This window comes from Trichoderma breve, chromosome 3 (assembly GCF_028502605.1).
Source record: "Trichoderma breve strain T069 chromosome 3, whole genome shotgun sequence".
NCBI lineage: Eukaryota > Fungi > Ascomycota > Sordariomycetes > Hypocreales > Hypocreaceae > Trichoderma > Trichoderma breve.
Window position 1 is genome coordinate 1,579,275 of NC_079234.1, and position 16,592 is coordinate 1,595,866.

At 48.3% G+C, this 16,592-nt stretch overlaps 6 protein-coding genes across 6 annotated transcripts; 2 read left to right on the top strand and 4 right to left on the bottom strand.

Moving 5' to 3' along the window:
• Positions 1 to 208: 208 nt before the first annotated feature.
• T069G_04913 (uncharacterized protein) lies at positions 209 to 2,036 on the bottom strand (the record flags this gene model as incomplete). Its single annotated transcript, XM_056172123.1, has 4 exons — positions 209 to 630; positions 697 to 983; positions 1,044 to 1,908; positions 1,967 to 2,036. The coding sequence occupies 4 exons, from the start codon at positions 2,034 to 2,036 to the stop codon at positions 209 to 211; spliced, it is 1,644 nt and encodes a 547-aa protein (XP_056028981.1).
• An 829-nt stretch (positions 2,037 to 2,865) lies between these two features.
• T069G_04914 (pyridine nucleotide-disulfide oxidoreductase domain-containing protein) lies at positions 2,866 to 4,006 on the bottom strand (the record flags this gene model as incomplete). The annotated part of the gene is made up of 3 exons (XM_056172124.1): positions 2,866 to 2,966; positions 3,026 to 3,513; positions 3,576 to 4,006. The coding sequence occupies 3 exons, from the start codon at positions 4,004 to 4,006 to the stop codon at positions 2,866 to 2,868; spliced, it is 1,020 nt and encodes a 339-aa protein (XP_056028982.1).
• Positions 4,007 to 5,141: 1,135 nt separating this feature from the next.
• Positions 5,142 to 6,654, top strand: T069G_04915 (cytochrome p450 domain-containing protein; the record flags this gene model as incomplete). The annotated part of the gene is made up of 2 exons (XM_056172125.1): positions 5,142 to 6,193; positions 6,270 to 6,654. 2 exons carry the CDS (start codon positions 5,142 to 5,144, stop codon positions 6,652 to 6,654), a joined length of 1,437 nt encoding a protein of 478 aa, XP_056028983.1.
• A 369-nt stretch (positions 6,655 to 7,023) lies between these two features.
• On the top strand, positions 7,024 to 8,343 carry T069G_04916 (o-methyltransferase domain-containing protein; the record flags this gene model as incomplete). Its single annotated transcript, XM_056172126.1, has 2 exons — positions 7,024 to 7,255; positions 7,325 to 8,343. The coding sequence occupies 2 exons, from the start codon at positions 7,024 to 7,026 to the stop codon at positions 8,341 to 8,343; spliced, it is 1,251 nt and encodes a 416-aa protein (XP_056028984.1).
• Positions 8,344 to 8,778: 435 nt separating this feature from the next.
• Positions 8,779 to 13,207, bottom strand: T069G_04917 (ABC transporter transmembrane region domain-containing protein; the record flags this gene model as incomplete). The annotated part of the gene is made up of 13 exons (XM_056172127.1): positions 8,779 to 8,922; positions 8,993 to 9,052; positions 9,119 to 9,381; positions 9,443 to 9,832; positions 9,882 to 11,268; positions 11,330 to 11,915; positions 11,968 to 12,043; positions 12,095 to 12,518; positions 12,580 to 12,648; positions 12,710 to 12,752; positions 12,793 to 12,895; positions 12,952 to 13,030; positions 13,079 to 13,207. 13 exons carry the CDS (start codon positions 13,205 to 13,207, stop codon positions 8,779 to 8,781), a joined length of 3,753 nt encoding a protein of 1,250 aa, XP_056028985.1.
• A 1,249-nt stretch (positions 13,208 to 14,456) lies between these two features.
• On the bottom strand, positions 14,457 to 16,392 carry T069G_04918 (cytochrome p450 domain-containing protein; the record flags this gene model as incomplete). The annotated part of the gene is made up of 5 exons (XM_056172128.1): positions 14,457 to 14,881; positions 14,964 to 15,614; positions 15,793 to 15,874; positions 15,930 to 16,064; positions 16,123 to 16,392. 5 exons carry the CDS (start codon positions 16,390 to 16,392, stop codon positions 14,457 to 14,459), a joined length of 1,563 nt encoding a protein of 520 aa, XP_056028986.1.
• Positions 16,393 to 16,592: the final 200 nt, after the last annotated feature.

The window sequence follows — 16,592 nt, forward strand, 5'->3', positions numbered from 1 at the left end:
GAAACACGGACTTGGTGGGCTTGGTACTGCTACGTATGCGAGTGAAGAGTCGCCAGGAACAATCACTTTCATTGAACCGCAACTATTCATAATGGTCGGTTTTGGTCTGAGTGGCATATCGAGAAGCGGACAAGGGTCATTGGTGAAAAATCGTCAAGTATATAAATATAGAATATGAGAATCAATACTTACATTCCATTCTAAAAAGCTATCCAAGCCGCACTTTGTGCCACATTCGTAAACATTCCTGCAAATCCATGGCCAGCGTCCCCTCCAACGCATCAGACGTGTCTTTGATCAAAGCAATTAACAACGTTGCCTCAGCAAATGTCGATTGGTTCTCTTGAATGGTCTGGTAGTCCGACTTTCTCATGCCTCCCATGTCCGCCCACGCCTTCCAAGTGTCCAGCATCTTGCAGATAGTCGACGTGAATTCTCCGTCGCGAACCATGCGATGCAACATGAAACCAACAACTTCTTTTACCGACAAGGATTCGTCCCAGATATTTCGAGCTTTCAGCCATGTTAAACAATAATCGGCAACGAGTTTTGTGTCCCATTTCGGACTTTGCAGAGCTTCCATCGCCCGCTGGTCACGCTGCTGGTGTTGGGTTCTCATTTGATCTCGCACTGCATTGCGAACATTGATTAGTACGTTATACGGATGATTCATTCAAGAACCTGAAAGTTACTCACTGTCCTGCATTCGCTGCTCTGATTCTCTGCGCATCCTGTCTCTGACAGCCTGTTCACGCTGAGCTGGGGCCATTCTGGCCTCCGCCTCCATGGCTTGGCGCGATTCTCTGGTTCTTTGTGTGAACAAATCGAGAGAAGCGCCGTAGTCATGATGCTTGGTAGCCCACTCGGGTGTCTCCGACTCATCCACCATGCCGAGCAATACCAGGACGCCACACGGCACCGTTTCTTTTCTAGAAAACGACAGGATGTCATCCGGGATCTTGTAGTTCCACAGGATTGTCTGACTAGAAGTCCCATACGCTGTAACAGCGCTCGCAAACCAGACACCGTTGGATTTTCGCGACTGTATGCGGAGATGTTCGATGTAGAGGCTCTCAGGCGTGCTGTTGCTGTGAAAACCTCCTTCTACCAGGGCTGTGACAAGCCCGGACAAGGATATCTCGCAAGTGATGTCGTTTTTCATGTTTGTGTGAACTTGATGCTCGATGGAGTTCGCATCGTCGTTGCTTGCTGCTACGCTAGCGCTGCCGCTCTGGATCTGGTCCTCATCAGCGTCCGGTGCCTTCTTCTCGTCCTTCTTCTCGTCCTTCTTCTCGTTAGAGGGCGTCAGTTCGCTTGATTTGCCAGCCAATGCTGGTAAGCGAACCCAGTATGGCGGGAGATGGGCGTGATCGCGAGTAATCCAGGAGCTGGACCATGCCACAGCAAGTGATAGATGTCCGTCTGAGTCGTCCAGCGGGGCAAGGTAAAGAGCCTTTTCTCTCCCATCAGGCGAGTTCATCAAAGAGCAGCCCACAGGAGCCCACAGTCCCGTGGATCTCAGTAATTTCCAGCCATGGGGATCTGGGACAGCTCCGAGATCCAGAAGATAGGAAACCAGCTCGTCAAACGCGGCCTCGACCTGGGGCTGGCGCACCTGATCGGCATACTCGACGCGCTGAGTCTTCATCCCGATAGCATTCGTCTTCCAGTTAAAAGTTGTCCAGCTGCCGCCAGGAATCGAGCTGGGGTGGCGCGACAGGGTCCAGTACTCTGATCTGTTCTGAAACCTGTCCAAGGGCATGACGGCATATCGCGGCAACTCGATTTCGATGACGCGATTCACAACATCGCTACGTGTCAGTGCAGTCAGGCGACTTCGCCGGAGCATGCGCTTTATACGTGAGAGAGACGCGAGGGTTGCGAACGTATTGTAGAGAATAGGGAGAACTATTCACATGGTCAGCAGCTTTCACCAAGAATGATGATGATTGCTGTGTCGCGTTACCTCCCAGCACCGCCAATGGCACACCGATATAGGTGATGATGTCTGTCGGTGACTTGCCACTGTCGGCCATCTTGATCTGAGACCTCGCAACTCAATCAATGGAGAACTCCAGGAGCTCAACTTTTGGCAACAGGAGAATAAGTTCCAGTTGAGATTCAAGAGAGATGAGGCGCAGTGAATAGCTGCCTGTTAGCCTCAGCTACTCATCTTGTTTGGTGTTAGCGCTGTGACTTGGGCATCTCAGCTGAACTCAGCCCTGGGATCCTAGACACAAAGTCCTACCAATTTTCCATTGGCTGGGGCAACAATTTTACAGCACAAAGCACTCTCAAGAGTTTACTGATGACTGAAATAAAATGAACACACCGAGAAGATATCTTGTTCCGCCATCTTTGCATCCTGGACCTGAAGCATCATCAACAAGTGGAAGCAAGACAACACAAGACGAGGCCGCCCCAGTCTCAGATTTTCTTACGCCGGGTACCTGACGCTATCTCAGTTAGATGCTCCATAGTATGGATCAGCCTCAACCCCAGCTCAGGCTCCCGTCAAATCGACCAGGGCTTGTTCCCACTGAATATGACGGCCCGGGCTGACACAGCGACACCAGGCACCGAGGAGCAGATGAAGAATTGGCCGCCAGGGCGCTTTTCCTGGATGACTTCGGCTACAGTCAATTAGTCGTCATGTAAAAGCACAATTGTCACTACAGGCCCTAGTAGCCTGATTGCTTTTGAATTGCACCTGTAAAGATTTTGTGTGCTATATTTTATACTTTGAGAGCGCAAAACACATTTGGGGGCTCCTCTTCTAACTGAATAATACCTGGAGCATTGCAATCCCCTTCCATCAACCAGTCGCAATTTTTCTCTACCTACTCATCAACAGCTACCTGTAAGCTATAGGTTCATGTTGACATCTTTTCCTTCAAGTATCGCCAGTGCTCGATCTCCCTCTTCGCTAGCAAGTTGAAATGCAATTGAAGCTCCAACACGAAGTCCTACAACGTTGTTAGCATAATGGACCCAGTAGTAGATAGGATTGTACTATTTGGCTCACCATTGCTCCCTGCCATGAGTGCTTGCTTAATCGATTCCTGTGTATCGCCGGCAGCAAAGCATCCCGGCACACTAGTACGCAGCATCATGGAATCAGCCACTATATCGCCCTTAGGATTAGTTTCCAGTCCCAACTGCTCAATCAAGTCCCGGCCACGAGGTTGCATTGGAGGTCGATGCAGCAACATTCCCAGCTTCGCGCGAGGACCAGTCTCAAATTCAATTGAGATCCCGTTTTCGGGACCCCAGCCGTTGTTGATGAGACGACGGACCTTGCGCTGATCGAGTTTAATACCGGTAGCCAAAACCTTCCTCAGCGCCATTTGGGTGGGCTCATCTGTTGGCACTGGCCCATTGCTGTAGATTGTAAAGTCTTTGTTGAATGGTCGAACCATCAAGGCGAAGTGGGCGTACGAAGGATCTGGGAACGTGAGCAAGCCGATGGGGAAATCTTTTTGCTCGTACCCGTCACAGAAAGGACACTGGTAACTGCAGCCGAAGTTAGCACGACGTGGGCAAGCTGGCTTTTGGGGTAAAGGTTGACGACTTGCATATGTTGAGGCCAGTTCTCTTTGTATCCCTCAATATCCGTTGGCAGAATATCCTCAATACCTGTGGCTAGAACCAACTTGCGACCAAAATACGTATTATTTGCGCTGTCGACGGCCCGAAACCCTTTGTAGCCAGGGAGAATCTCGTCGTTCGAGACCGACACAATCTTGGTACCCTCCACGAACGACACCTGGTCCGAGTATTTATCTTTGATCTGCCCTCGTGAAATATTCCGGAATGACTGTGGAGGTATTCCATCACGAGAAATAAACGTGTGCATCTCCTTGGCACCCTCATTGCGATACTCGCGAGAGTCGAAGACGATCGAAGTTCGGCAAACGCGAGCCAGAGTCAGCGCCGTCGACAGGCCGGCCGGGCCACCGCCGACAATGAGAGCATCGTAGATGACGGGAGGTGTGCGAAACATCATATTGTCGGGTTGAAAATCGTAAGATAATGGGTATTGCTGACTATGACTGAGATGTCCAAAGTTGAGAATAAGGACGAGGGAGAGCTTCCAGATCATGACCTGGATAAGAGAGATGAGCAGGCAGAACAGCATCTGCAGTCAAGTTGAAGGAAGTAGTGAAGTGAAGTAAGACAAAGTTCAAACGAAAGCACGATGAGCGAATCGTGATCAACTGGTGAAACAATAAGCAAGAGAGTCCATGTCGGCTGCCGACCTTGATAGATTAGAAGTTATGTGGGGTGGGAAGATAAAAGTCTCCGGAAACTTGGCGGATTCAAACAATTCTGCCAATTGGCAAGAGGGATTATAGTGACTTACATGTATTCATTAATAAATTCAAGTAGCTGTACGAGGCTAATATTTACAGTGATTGTGCAGCCAATCGCCTCCAAACGCGTTTGTGAATGTGCGTGTGCTTGTGTCACTCAAAACCCTCGAGTCACTGCGCCTGCACCAACGCGAGTCGGAGGCTTGATTCACTCACCTAGCGTATTAACAATGCACAAGTGTGCGATATCTGTAGAGAATATGGGGAGTAATATACAAGAGTTTAAAATAAATGATTCATGTATTGGGGGAACAGCAAAGTCTTGACGTGAATAAGGCAAGGTTGCGTCCCTTCTATCACATGTCGTCAAATCGGAATAGTGGCTAAGCATTGAAATAATCCGAGATATCACCATGCTTCTAACTGATATTAATATGCAAAATTTAATGCAATTGTAAGCACATCGGTTTCCGTCTCAAAAAATCGGCAACCGTGTATCGCTATAGCTGCCGAATATGTGCGTATGAACGAGATTAAGAAGAGCCAGTCAGGACTTCGTCGTTTAACGCAAGTTGAAGCAGACAGAATTTAAAGTTTATTACAGCAAAATTACAAGAATAAAAAGGCGATATGGAAACATCTTTGGTGATAAAGATAGCAATCATATCTCCATTGGTTGGTAAACACCACATCCTTGAACAAATCTTGCTGTGTGCATGGCTAAGCTAGATTGACAAGTAGATATGGCTCGCGTACAAACTATGGGCGCGCGATCCGCGCATGAAAAGCCTTCCGCCAGGTCCCAAAGGGCTCCCCATCATTGGCAATATGCTTGATATGGCAGATACCGACAAGATGATGACCTTGGCGAAGCAGTGGGCGGACGAATACGGCGATGTGTTTTACACCAAAGTAGGTCTGCAGCACTTCATATGGCTTTCATCACCCACTGCCGTCAAAGATCTCATGGACAAACGGGGAGCTATTTACTCTTCTCGAGCGGCAAGCCCCATGATCAACATGGTTTCCAACGAGGAGCGCCTCAACTTTCTTCCCTATGGCGAAAAGTGGCGCACTCTCAGAAACATCCTCCACTCGGCGCTCAACTTGGAGACAACTTCGACGTACAAGCCCGTACAAGATTTTGAGTCAAAACAGGCCGTTTGGGAAATATTGCATGCAAAAGATGACACCGAGTTTAGCGACATCAACCGCAGATACTCGACCAGCACCATCATGACCATCACCTATGGACAGCCTGTGCCCAGTCTCAGCGACCCTCTATACCAAGACATTCTCAAAATCGTCCGTCACTTCTCACTCGCCACAGCGCCTGGCGGCTGGATGATTGACACGCTGCCCATGCTTGCAGACATCGTCCCAGAGTTTCTCCTACAAAACTGGAAGACGGTGGCCAGACAATGGTACAAGGAAGACTCGCAAATATACCTCCGCATGTATCACACACTCATGGATAAGGTCAAAAATGGCACAGCTCCGGATTGTTTCTTGAAAGACTTTGCGCGCGAAAAGTTGGAAAAGAGCCTCATCTCCGACGTCACCGCGGCGTTTGCTGCGGGAGCGTTGATCGAGGCCGGAAGCGATGCAACGACAACAGCTCTCAACAATGTCATATTGGCTTGTCTACTTTATCCTGAAATTGTTGCGGGAGCTCATGAGGAGCTTGATCGAGTAGTGGGAAGTGATCGCATGCCTGATTTTAACGACGAGCCGAATTTACCGTACATTCGCGGCATTGCAAAAGAAACGCTCAGATGGCGCGCTTCTACTAAAATTGGGACATGCCATTCGACTACCCAGGATGATTGGTATAAGGGCCATTTTATTCCTAAGGGCGCCGTAATTGTTCTTAATTGGTGGTGAGTATCTCATCTGGGAGTGATTAGAGTACCTAAGATATCTCATATCCGTCAACTGACACTACGGCATTTATAGGGCCATCCACATGGACGAAACTCGATGGAAAGATCCCCAGCGCTTTGACCCGACACGCTACCTCGACGACTCTCTAACAGAAGCAGAATCCATGTCCCAGGCCGATGCCAACCAGCGAGACCACTTCACGTTCGGTGCCGGCCGTCGTAATTGTCCCGGCGTCCACATCGCCCACAACTCCCTCTTCATCAACATTGCCCGTCTATTCTGGGCCTTTAACATCCGCAAATCCACCGACGAGAATGGCAATCCTATTGAGCCTTCTACTGCAGCGCAGCCGGGATTTTTGCTAACACCGGTCAAGTTTCCTGCTAGATTCGAAGTGAGAAGCGAGAAGCACGCAGCCATCATTGAGCAGACCTGGTCGGAGGCGCAAAAGCATTGAATTGTCTGGCTGGAACAAAAAGCAAATGCGTGTGCGTGTTGCTGGGTGATTGGTCTAAGGCGCATATCCCTGTGAGAAGCTGAAAACACGGATCCAATGAGAGCCATACGAGGCTGCAAGGGGGCTCTCTTCCTTTTTCTCAGCCTTCGGGTTCTATTACCGCATGTATGTATAGATGCCCAGTCTATGGATCTATGAAAATATATGCCACTGGTCGGAAGCCGGTTATGTGATCAAAGTCCGGGTATAAATAAATACACATGCCTAAGACAATCCCATAATGCGCTATCCCAACGTAAACCACAAACAATATCAATCTTATTCATTGTACAAAAAGTGTAAACGTTTTGAAAAGAAAATAAAGATACAATGGCTACTCTTGAAGAGTTCTTAGCACAGTTCAACCGCGTTCTCGAAGATGCCACTACAAATCTCCAAGGGCCACTCAACGATGAGCGTATCAAGACTCTCCAGACCACCGAATCTCTCCCAGCTAATAACAAGAAGCTGTGGGAGCTCTTATCTCGGACGGTCAATATGGCCGATCAAATTGTGCAGCTCCTTCAGCCTCCAGCCATCAGGCTCGCAGAGACCTATCTTGGTACGCCGGAGTAAAGTCGTCTCACCACCATATTAGGACAAAGACTCTAATACGTTCAATCTACAACAGCCTATCTAGACACGAAAGCGCTTTTTTCCGTTGTATCTCATAACATTCCAGACCTCTTATCTTCCGGCCCTCTCAAAGCTTCGGTCCTCGCTCAACAAAGCAACCTCCAACCTCTCCGTCTCAAGCAAGTCATGCGCGTGCTTCACAACAACGGCATATTCGACTACGAGCATACCACAGACACATACTCCAACAACGCCGCTTCCGTCCTTCTCCAAAAAGACCACTGGACACAATGGCACCGCTGGGTAAGCCTCTATGGCGATGAATTCTACGACGCGGCCAAAGGCATCCCCGAAGCCATCAAAGAAGGGGAAACCCGCAGCGCCGCTCAAATCACATACGCAACCGACAAAAGCATATTCACCTATTTCGCCGAAAAGGGCCTCCAAGAGAAATTCCACAAGGCCCTCGGCGCAGGTGCTGTAGCGCAAGCTCCCGGAATGCTGGCTGATTACAACTGGAAGGAATTGGGCGATGCCGTCGTCTGTGACATTGGTGGCGGCGGAGGCGACTTCATCACGGCTCTGCTACGAGATAATCCCCCCATGAGAGGCGCTCTTCTTGAAATACAGCCTATTGTTGAGATGGTGAAGCCAAAGTACAGCAGTCCCGACGGCGTATTTGCAGACGTTGCGGATCGCATGACTGAACTGCATGCCGGAGACTTTCTTACCAAAATCCCCTCTTATGAAGTGTACACGATGAAATGGTGTCTTCACAATTGGACAGACTCGGATGTCGTGAAAATCTTGTCCAATGTCCGCCGTTCCATCAAAATCACACATCGCTCGAGAATGGTTGTCATCGAGTCAGTGCTTGTAGAGGGTCGGAGTTCGCGCGTCTGGAGATTTGGGGATCTTACCATGATGTCTACTGCCAATGGACTGGAGCGCACAGAGAGTGAATGGATCAAACTCGCTAGACAGGCTGGCTGGGTTGTCAAGGGGATAACGCCTTTGCGGCACGCCTGGGCTGCGGCCATTGACTTGAGGCCCTTCTTCACTGTGTCCATATAGTGTCCATGCTATCTACAAGCAATTATCAATGTTCTAGTCTATAGTACCTAGAAATGGCCTGATGTTCATTCTAATGCATACATGAGTCAATTCATACTCTCCAACTCTCTTTGTGTCCTGACTTATAGCCTTTAGAGTATGGTATTTTGCCTTTTCATCCACATAAATAAACAAGCAGTCAAGATACGACATCGTAAGGAATATTCCAATCAGCTCAAGAAACATCGCAGTGAATACCGGAGTTATCAGCTGAATTAAAGTACTAATAAAGTATTAATAACATGGCTTCTGTATGGCCACTGTCTGGATATACTCCCAGCCTATTGCATCTATTATGTATGGCCCGGGTGACAGAAAAAGAGAAACAAAAGACCGAGATTTCCCGCATCTGCAACTATCGCAGCGCATTATTAATCATCACATAAACTTCCATTCTTAAACTTCCTCTCCACGAGCAGATTGATATAGCTTGAAGTAGTGGCCGTGTTGGGCCATGAGCTCGGTATGCGTGCCCTGCTCCACGATATGACCCGCAGCCATGACAATGATCACGTCTGCGGTTTTGACAGTATTCAGTCGCTAAAAAAAAAAAAGCGCAGCGAGTCAGCATGTTTATCCCTTCTTGTAGCTAGAAATCGAATCAACTTACGTGAGTGACTAGAATCATTGTTCTGCCACCTTGAATACTTTGGAGGGTTTCTTGGACAAGCTGTACTTGTTAGCCATGCATTCTCAATAGTGCATATTTTCATGCCTAGATAGTCAGCTTGCTCACCAGTTCAGATTCCGCGTCCAGTGCGCTGGTAGGCTCATCTAGCAGCAATATCTCCGGGTTTCGAATAAGCGCACGTGCAATCGCAATGCGTTGCTTCTGGCCCCCAGACAGAGCAGTACCTTTCGCCCCGCAATCACTGTTGAAACCTTCCGGAAGTGAAGCAATCAGGTCGGTCAAATTAGCGGCGTGGCACGCGCTGATGATGTCTTCTTCCTTAACTTTGTCTTCGTCCACTCCAAGAGTGATGTTGTCGCGGATCGATCCTGTTCATAAATCGGTTAGCTGGAAGTTCTGTATCAATGTAGCATTGTGTACTGCACTTACCTCGATACAAAGTGGGCTCTTGAGGCACAATCGCCAAACGCCTTCTGTACAATTCTGCCTCTTCGGATGAGATAGGCTTCCCAAACACATTGATAGACCCGGCTCTGGCGTCATAAAATCGCTCTAACAGAGCCAGCAGGGTCGACTTTCCAGATCCAGAGCTACCGACGACTGCCACTGTCTGCCCCTGCGAAATCTGCAACGAAACATTCTTCAGTACAGTAACTTCAGGCCGGGCTGGGTAAGCAAATGAGACGTTCCGGAAATCAACAACGACGTTTGCATCCTTTTCGCCTTCGACATCAAGCAAAGGTGCTTGCTCTTCAGGCGCATGAACTTGTCGTCGGATGCCGAGGATATTGTTGGAAGCTATGCTGGCCTTGCTTATGTCTAATATCTTGTTAGTATCAGCATCTTTGAAGAATCGAAAGCGACCTACTGGAAGAGAATCCGAAAAGAGCACCTGCGGCTTGTCCACCAACAATGACGGCGATGAAAACCGTAAAGAATTCTTCCGTCGACGTTTTCCCCTCTTTCAACAGTTTACCTCCGTACCAGAAACCCAGTGCAGCTGCAAGTAACTCGGCACTTTCTGAGAAGGCAAAGAATAGGGTGATGGCGGCTGTTTTTCGAGACAGCTTTCTCATTGTTTGAGCTAGGTGTTGTTCATACGACTTTTGCACAATAGTTTCCATTGTGAATGCCTTGACTGTGCGAATGGACGATAGTGAATCTGATGCAAATCGAGCACTTTCCTCAAAAGTCTTGGCCGTTGCTTCTGCCAGAGATGAATCGAGTGTCATGCGTATGAAACCGGCAGCGAAGACGACGGGCATGGCGCCAAAGATGGCAACAAGAGCAAGTCTCCATGAAAAGACCAGTGCAATGATACTGCCACTAATGATACTCACAAAGATGGAGATGAGAAGACCGAAATTGACAGAAATCAGTTCGTGAAGATTCGCGGGATCGGTTGAGAGCCTCGAGACTAGAGCACCAGATGTTACGCGATCAAAGAACTCAATGCGCTGGCTGAGGATGGCACGGAAGTAGTCGAGGCGGTAAAATTTGGTAAGGCGAATACCCAACAAAGTCATGAAGAATCCCAAGACGGCGTAGGAGATGAGAGCACCAAGGCCGACAACAAAGAACATAAGAGACCAAAAATTAGCATCCGAGGATAGTTGCTGCGACTGCCTGGTGTTGTTTTGAAAGGTGTCAAGGACTCTGCCGAGGAGAATGGCCTGGACCGGGAAGATTTGTGCCGTGACAATAGCAGAGAGGACGCCAATGAGGAGGACCGGCCAGTAGCGCTTCTGCTCTTTGGCGATGGTGCATAGGTTAGAGAAGAGTGAGCGTTTGGTGATGTCTGGAATCTCTGCAAGATGGGTTGGGGAAGAGTCTGGCTCAACGGACGGCCCTTTGATCAAAGGATTCAACTCGATTAAAGAACTTTCAACAGGCGTGAACTCGGTAGGTTCGGACTCGTCCTGTAGCTGTGCATCATGCAACCGCTTGTAAAGCCCACTACCGGCCATGAGCTCTTCGTGAGTACCTTGCTCTACAACCTGGCCTTTGTCGATGACAATGATCCTGTCGGCTTTCATGGCAGATGAAATCTTGTGCGAGATAAATATGGTTGTTCTGTCCTCAGAGGCTGTCATCAGGGTCTCGATGACTTTGGAATTCTCATTGTCAAGGGCACTTGTTGCCTCATCCATCAGGAGAATGGGACGCCGTCCGATCAAAGCACGCGCAATCGCAATGCGTTGCTTCTCTCCACCAGATATGAGACCACCTTGATCACCAACAATAGTATCAAATGACTGATAATAATCGCGTTAGTGGTCAACTTTTCTTATGGGCAGATTAGGGACTTGAGCTCACATTTGGTAACTTGTGGATAAATTCGAGCGCTCGAGCTTTTTGGCATGCTTCTTCCACCAGCCTCATCTTTTCTTCAATGGACGCATGTTCCTGTTCGGTTCCAATGAGGCCGTATGTAATGTTTTCGAATATCGATGCATTAAATAGCTGTGGCGGTTGCTGGACAAGGGCGATCTGGCTCCTTAGCCATTTGGCGTCAACCGTGGTGATGTCGTAACCATCCAACGAGAGAACTCCTGCTGTAGGCTGGTACCATCTCTCCAAAAGAGAGATTAGCGTGCTTTTTCCTGCACCTGATGGTCCAACCACGGCTGTTGATGTGCCTCTGGTGAATTCGATGTCAACATCCGTGAGGGCTTTCTGGCCTGGCCGCGATGGATAAGAGAACGAGACATTGCGCAATTCCACATGGCCGTTACACGTGTCGAGCCTCGAAGCAATGGAATCGACGGTACTATCTGTTTGGTCTGCGTCATCTAGGATCTTGAATACATCGCCAGAGGCAGCGACGGCCTTGATGAAGGAGGGCATGTTGGGACCCAAAGCCATAATGGCTCCCAAGCCAATCAACATGGCGAAAAAAACGCTGCGTGACAGTCAGAAGGGGAGAGTAGAGCCGAGCTGGGAAGCAGACATACGAAAGAATTCTTCCAGGATCCGTAATTTTTCCATTCTTGTACAAATATGCTCCAAGATAGAAGCCAATAGCCCAGCCTGTGAACATGAAGAAATATTGGCAGGCAAACATCAAGCCGACAAAAGGACCTCTTTTTTTACCATCCGCCTGGGCTTGGTCCAAGATCGCCTCATACTTGGCCAAGAACTTAGGAGCAGCTCCAAAAGCTATGACAGTCTTGATGCTTCCAAGAGCATCTTCGGCAATGGCACTGCAATCAGCGTATCTCTTGAGAAGCCCAGCTTCTATCTTCTGGTCACTGCCCACAATGAACCCGATCAAGCCGAGTGTGAGGAACACGAGGCCCAGCATGACCAATGTGAGATGCCACGACTGCGAAAAGGCGACGGCAAAAGAGGCCAAGAGCATGGCAAAAGCTTGTATCATGATTCCGATTCGATCGGACAGTGCTGATTGAATGGAATTGCAGTGGATTGTGATTGCATTCGACAGAGCTCCCGGCGTTTGAGCATCGTGGGCCGTGACACTGCGATGTAGGATACGATTCAGACACTGGCAATAGAGCATTAGAGAGTACACCATGGAACAACTCATGCATAGAGCTATACAGTACCTTGAGTCGTAAAGCTTGCACCATTCGATTGGCAGAATAGCCAAAGCCAAAACTCCAGATGTACACGAGCTAGAAAATAGGATTAGGCTCACAAAACTTAAACTCGAAGGGCATAACGATCACGACGTACTGTAAACTTGGCAATGAACAAGTAAAGAAACCAAAGGCTGCCACTGTTAGAAGGATACTAGAAGTATTGGAGATGGCACATACGCATTTGTTCGCACATGTTTCATGAAATCCACCGAGGCCTGTTCGTCTTTGTCCGTAAAGTTGGCAGTCAGGCGGCCAAGAACGAGCGCCATCAAGGGCATTGCTACAATGATTGTAAGCATAAAAAAAGTTATATCGCACGACCAGTGCTTAACATACCGGCGCCGCTGCAAATTGCGGCCAAGGCGCAAACGATCTGGATCATCCTATCTTTGGGTTGACCAAAGGCAAACACCCTCTGGCTGCTCGTCAACAGATATCGATCTCTATAGAGAATATCTCATACCATCAGCGTTCCAAAACTAGCCTTGGGCGGCTCATCGCTTGCTTCGGCCTCGAGTTCGACCTTGTTGGAAACTTCGTTGCCTCTGGGAGTTGCTTCGAGGCCACCCGCGGCCTCGTCTTCGTCCTTCATCGCGATGGTCGATAAAGGAGATCTCGGGTGGAAATATTCTGTGAGGGCCGAGAGAAAAGAGTGTTTTTTTCCTGAGGGAAATGCGTAAATATGCCGCGTCAAAAGTGGCGAGAGTTTGGAGATGCGGCCAGGTGACGAGAAGGAGAAATAGATACCTAGGTGCGTCGATGTTTTTGTTTGGAAGAAGAGGGAAGAATTGGGCGGATCCTGTATCAAACAGTTACGCTCGGGTACTTTTCCGTTTGTACCTGATAGCACTAATCTCTGAAATGCTCCTGCACTGAGCCAGTTGGCAGTACTTTGAGCTGTGTCACTCGTGTTAACAGGTATCAGGTAGTGGCAGCTGTATGGCGGCTGTGCAAACGGCCGTCACCTCCAAGGCGAAAAGACGCGGCATAGGAGAATATCAAGGCGCAATACTGATAGAAGATTACAGGTACTACAGGTTACAGGGCATACGGCGTAGAGGAAATGAGGAAGCGAGACAAGATGGCGTGTGCTACGCGTGTTTTCGTATCAAGTGCAGCACCTGTGGCATGGCTTTGACCAGCTCTAGAAATGTTTGGTTAATTTCACTCGTGTCTCCAGGGCGTTACTACAACTGGGCATGTCCTACCTGTTGGTCCTATCAAGGTTCTAGGGATAGTAGCATGAGCACATGTTAGACTCTGTAGTGATACAGGCCCTTACTCAATCCAACAAGCTGTACGACCAAGGTGTAATTGTGAGTTGAGGCACTGTTGTTACGTCGAGATAGCTACAGGGACGAGAGTAAATTTTAGCAATTGCAACTATAGCTGCTATAAACTATTGCTCTTCTGACGATCCGAATCTCTGCTTCCACTGGCTAATCATTCACCTCAAGGCCATTCAGCTGAAATAAAGCGATACGCGTAGTCATGGAAGCTAATTGATATCCAAGACATGATGTTTCCAGTAGCGGCAAAAACAAAAGTGGCTGATCCTGACCCCTGGCCAAAGCTAAAAGTTACCGATTGGCTGATCCGAACAATGAACATGGAACTACCTTAGTTTCCGACAGCTACCAACAATGCGCAACTGATGTCATTTCTTTCCCGTTCCTCAATGTGCCCCGTGCTGAGCTGAAGTCCATTATGGTGGCCTCTTGGGAGTCATTGCGTAAACATGAACAGACGACGGGATGTCACAGGTGATACCCAGCGTCAGTGGCAGAGATACAAAGCCGATAGCCCGGATTAAGTGGCCAGTAATGCGTCCATCGTGATGCTTACTCGTGCGTCTTTGCCTCATTCCTCAACTTCAGCACAATTTTGGCATAATATGATGGGAGTACCTGGCCTGGCATCACAATGTTATCCGGCTTCGCTCTTTTGTCACCTTCAAACAGAGCATCGTATCGCATCAGTAGCTTGGCAAAAATAATCTGAGTCATTCGAACACCAAGATAGCGGCCAGGACACATTTGCGACCCGTATCCATAGGCTAGAAATGTATTACTTGCAGTCGTGGCCTTTGTAGTGGCAGTGTTGGTCGTCTCGTCATAAAAGCGATAGGGATCAAACTCATGTGCCTTCGGATAGTTGTCTTCGTCTCTGTGGATCATCCAGGACGGCGACGTGATGATGTTTCCAGGTCGTAGAGCAAGGCCAGACTTTAGCTGAAACGGTTTAAGCACCGAACGCGTGACACTGACTGAACGATTGTTAGCTGAGACCATGTTCAAAATTTCCCGAGCGCCTTCAAGGAGCTTCTGGTGACTCATACGGAAACTCACATAGTGTTGGACCATTGACACGGAGAGTTTCCCGCGTGAAGCTTTCCAGGCGAGGAAGAGAGCTCATCATCTGCACAGACCATTCACCGTTGTTATTCGCAAGTGCTGTGGAAATCTCAGCTCTCAAAGCTTCCGTAAGCTTTTCATCCCGAATAGACTCATAGAGAAGTTGAGTGACGAGGCATACAACCGGACCTGCGCTGTCAAAGGCTGTAAAAATGACTTCATCAGAAAATATGTCGATCTGTCGCTTTTCTTCCTCTTCGCTCATAGCCGTAGCATCGCGTTTGATCATGCCCCGCTCTTCTTTCAGATCGAGCATCGCTCCGAGCAATGTGTATTCCTCATCCGATCGTCCAATCGTGCGCCAAATCTGAATTGTTCGTTGGATTTCAGGAATGATGAAAAACTTCAACTTTTTAATCACTTTCCGGACCCTGGAGCCAGCAGGCGATAAATACCAAAACATCTTCCGGAGCGGGGCGGGAACCCAAAAGTACTGGTGAACAAAACCTGGCACATTGAGACAGTAATCTTCGATGTAGCTCATGTACTCTGGATTACTCGCGAAATGAGGCCCAATGAGGAATGACGCCGCAACCGTATGCACCAGATGCCAAAGTTCGAGAAATCCGGCGAACGGTTCCTGACCTACAGTTCGTTAGCAAAATGATTCTCCTCCTTCTAGAAAATATTGGTAGTTTACTTTTGGCGAGAGAGTCAAAAACTTTCGGGATGGACTCATCACTTTGCAAAACAACTAAATTATGCAATGAATCTATTATTGTAAGCCAACTGTATTGCTTTCTTTATCACCAGGCACACGTACTCATATTTTTGTTTACTGATTGCCGGACAGCGTCGACGTGTGCACGACCAAGGATATTGGTGTGTAGTTTAAAGTGATAACTCTGCAATCGTCAATCGTGCCAATCTTCTTCAGATTTTACAGTGGAAATAGCTTACATCTTCGACAGCCTGTAAGAAGCTCATCTGACTTATATCCGCGTTTTTCACCTCATCGCATGCTCCCGGAGGAAGCACAAGGATGAAATCGTCATGTTGGCCCCAATACGCCCATGGTTTCAACTTTTTGCTGAACTACTCACGATCAGCTGCATTCACATTAATTCCATGCCATTGTATGATGACATCTTACCGTATCGTAACCGCGTTGGAGAACACCGTTCAAGTTTGACTCATTTTCAGTCCAACGAAGCCGCTTCCATAGATATGGCGCATCGCCTACAACGGGAATATTCCCAAGTCGCTTTCGCTGTTTTTGGTAATTGAGCCAGTCAAAGAATAATATCAGTAGAATTGAAGAACCAACGACAACGGCTGTAGCAGCCACTGTGCTTTCTACAGCGCGTTGTAGAATGGACCGCAAAATAGTCGTTTCCATACTCAACAGGTCGTTCTGCCACATTGTGAAGGCCTCCATGAAAGGTACTGGGGGAATGATCTAGTAGTACATCTGGATTTTTTTTTTAAAGAAGCTAAACATGCAGGTAGTCATATTTGAGTATTCGGTCACCGAAAATGCGCGTCAAACAGCGCAGCTTGAGCAGATGCTCATTTGGCCACCCCATTCATGTCGCACGTAACCCGCCGCCCGCTACCCTGGAA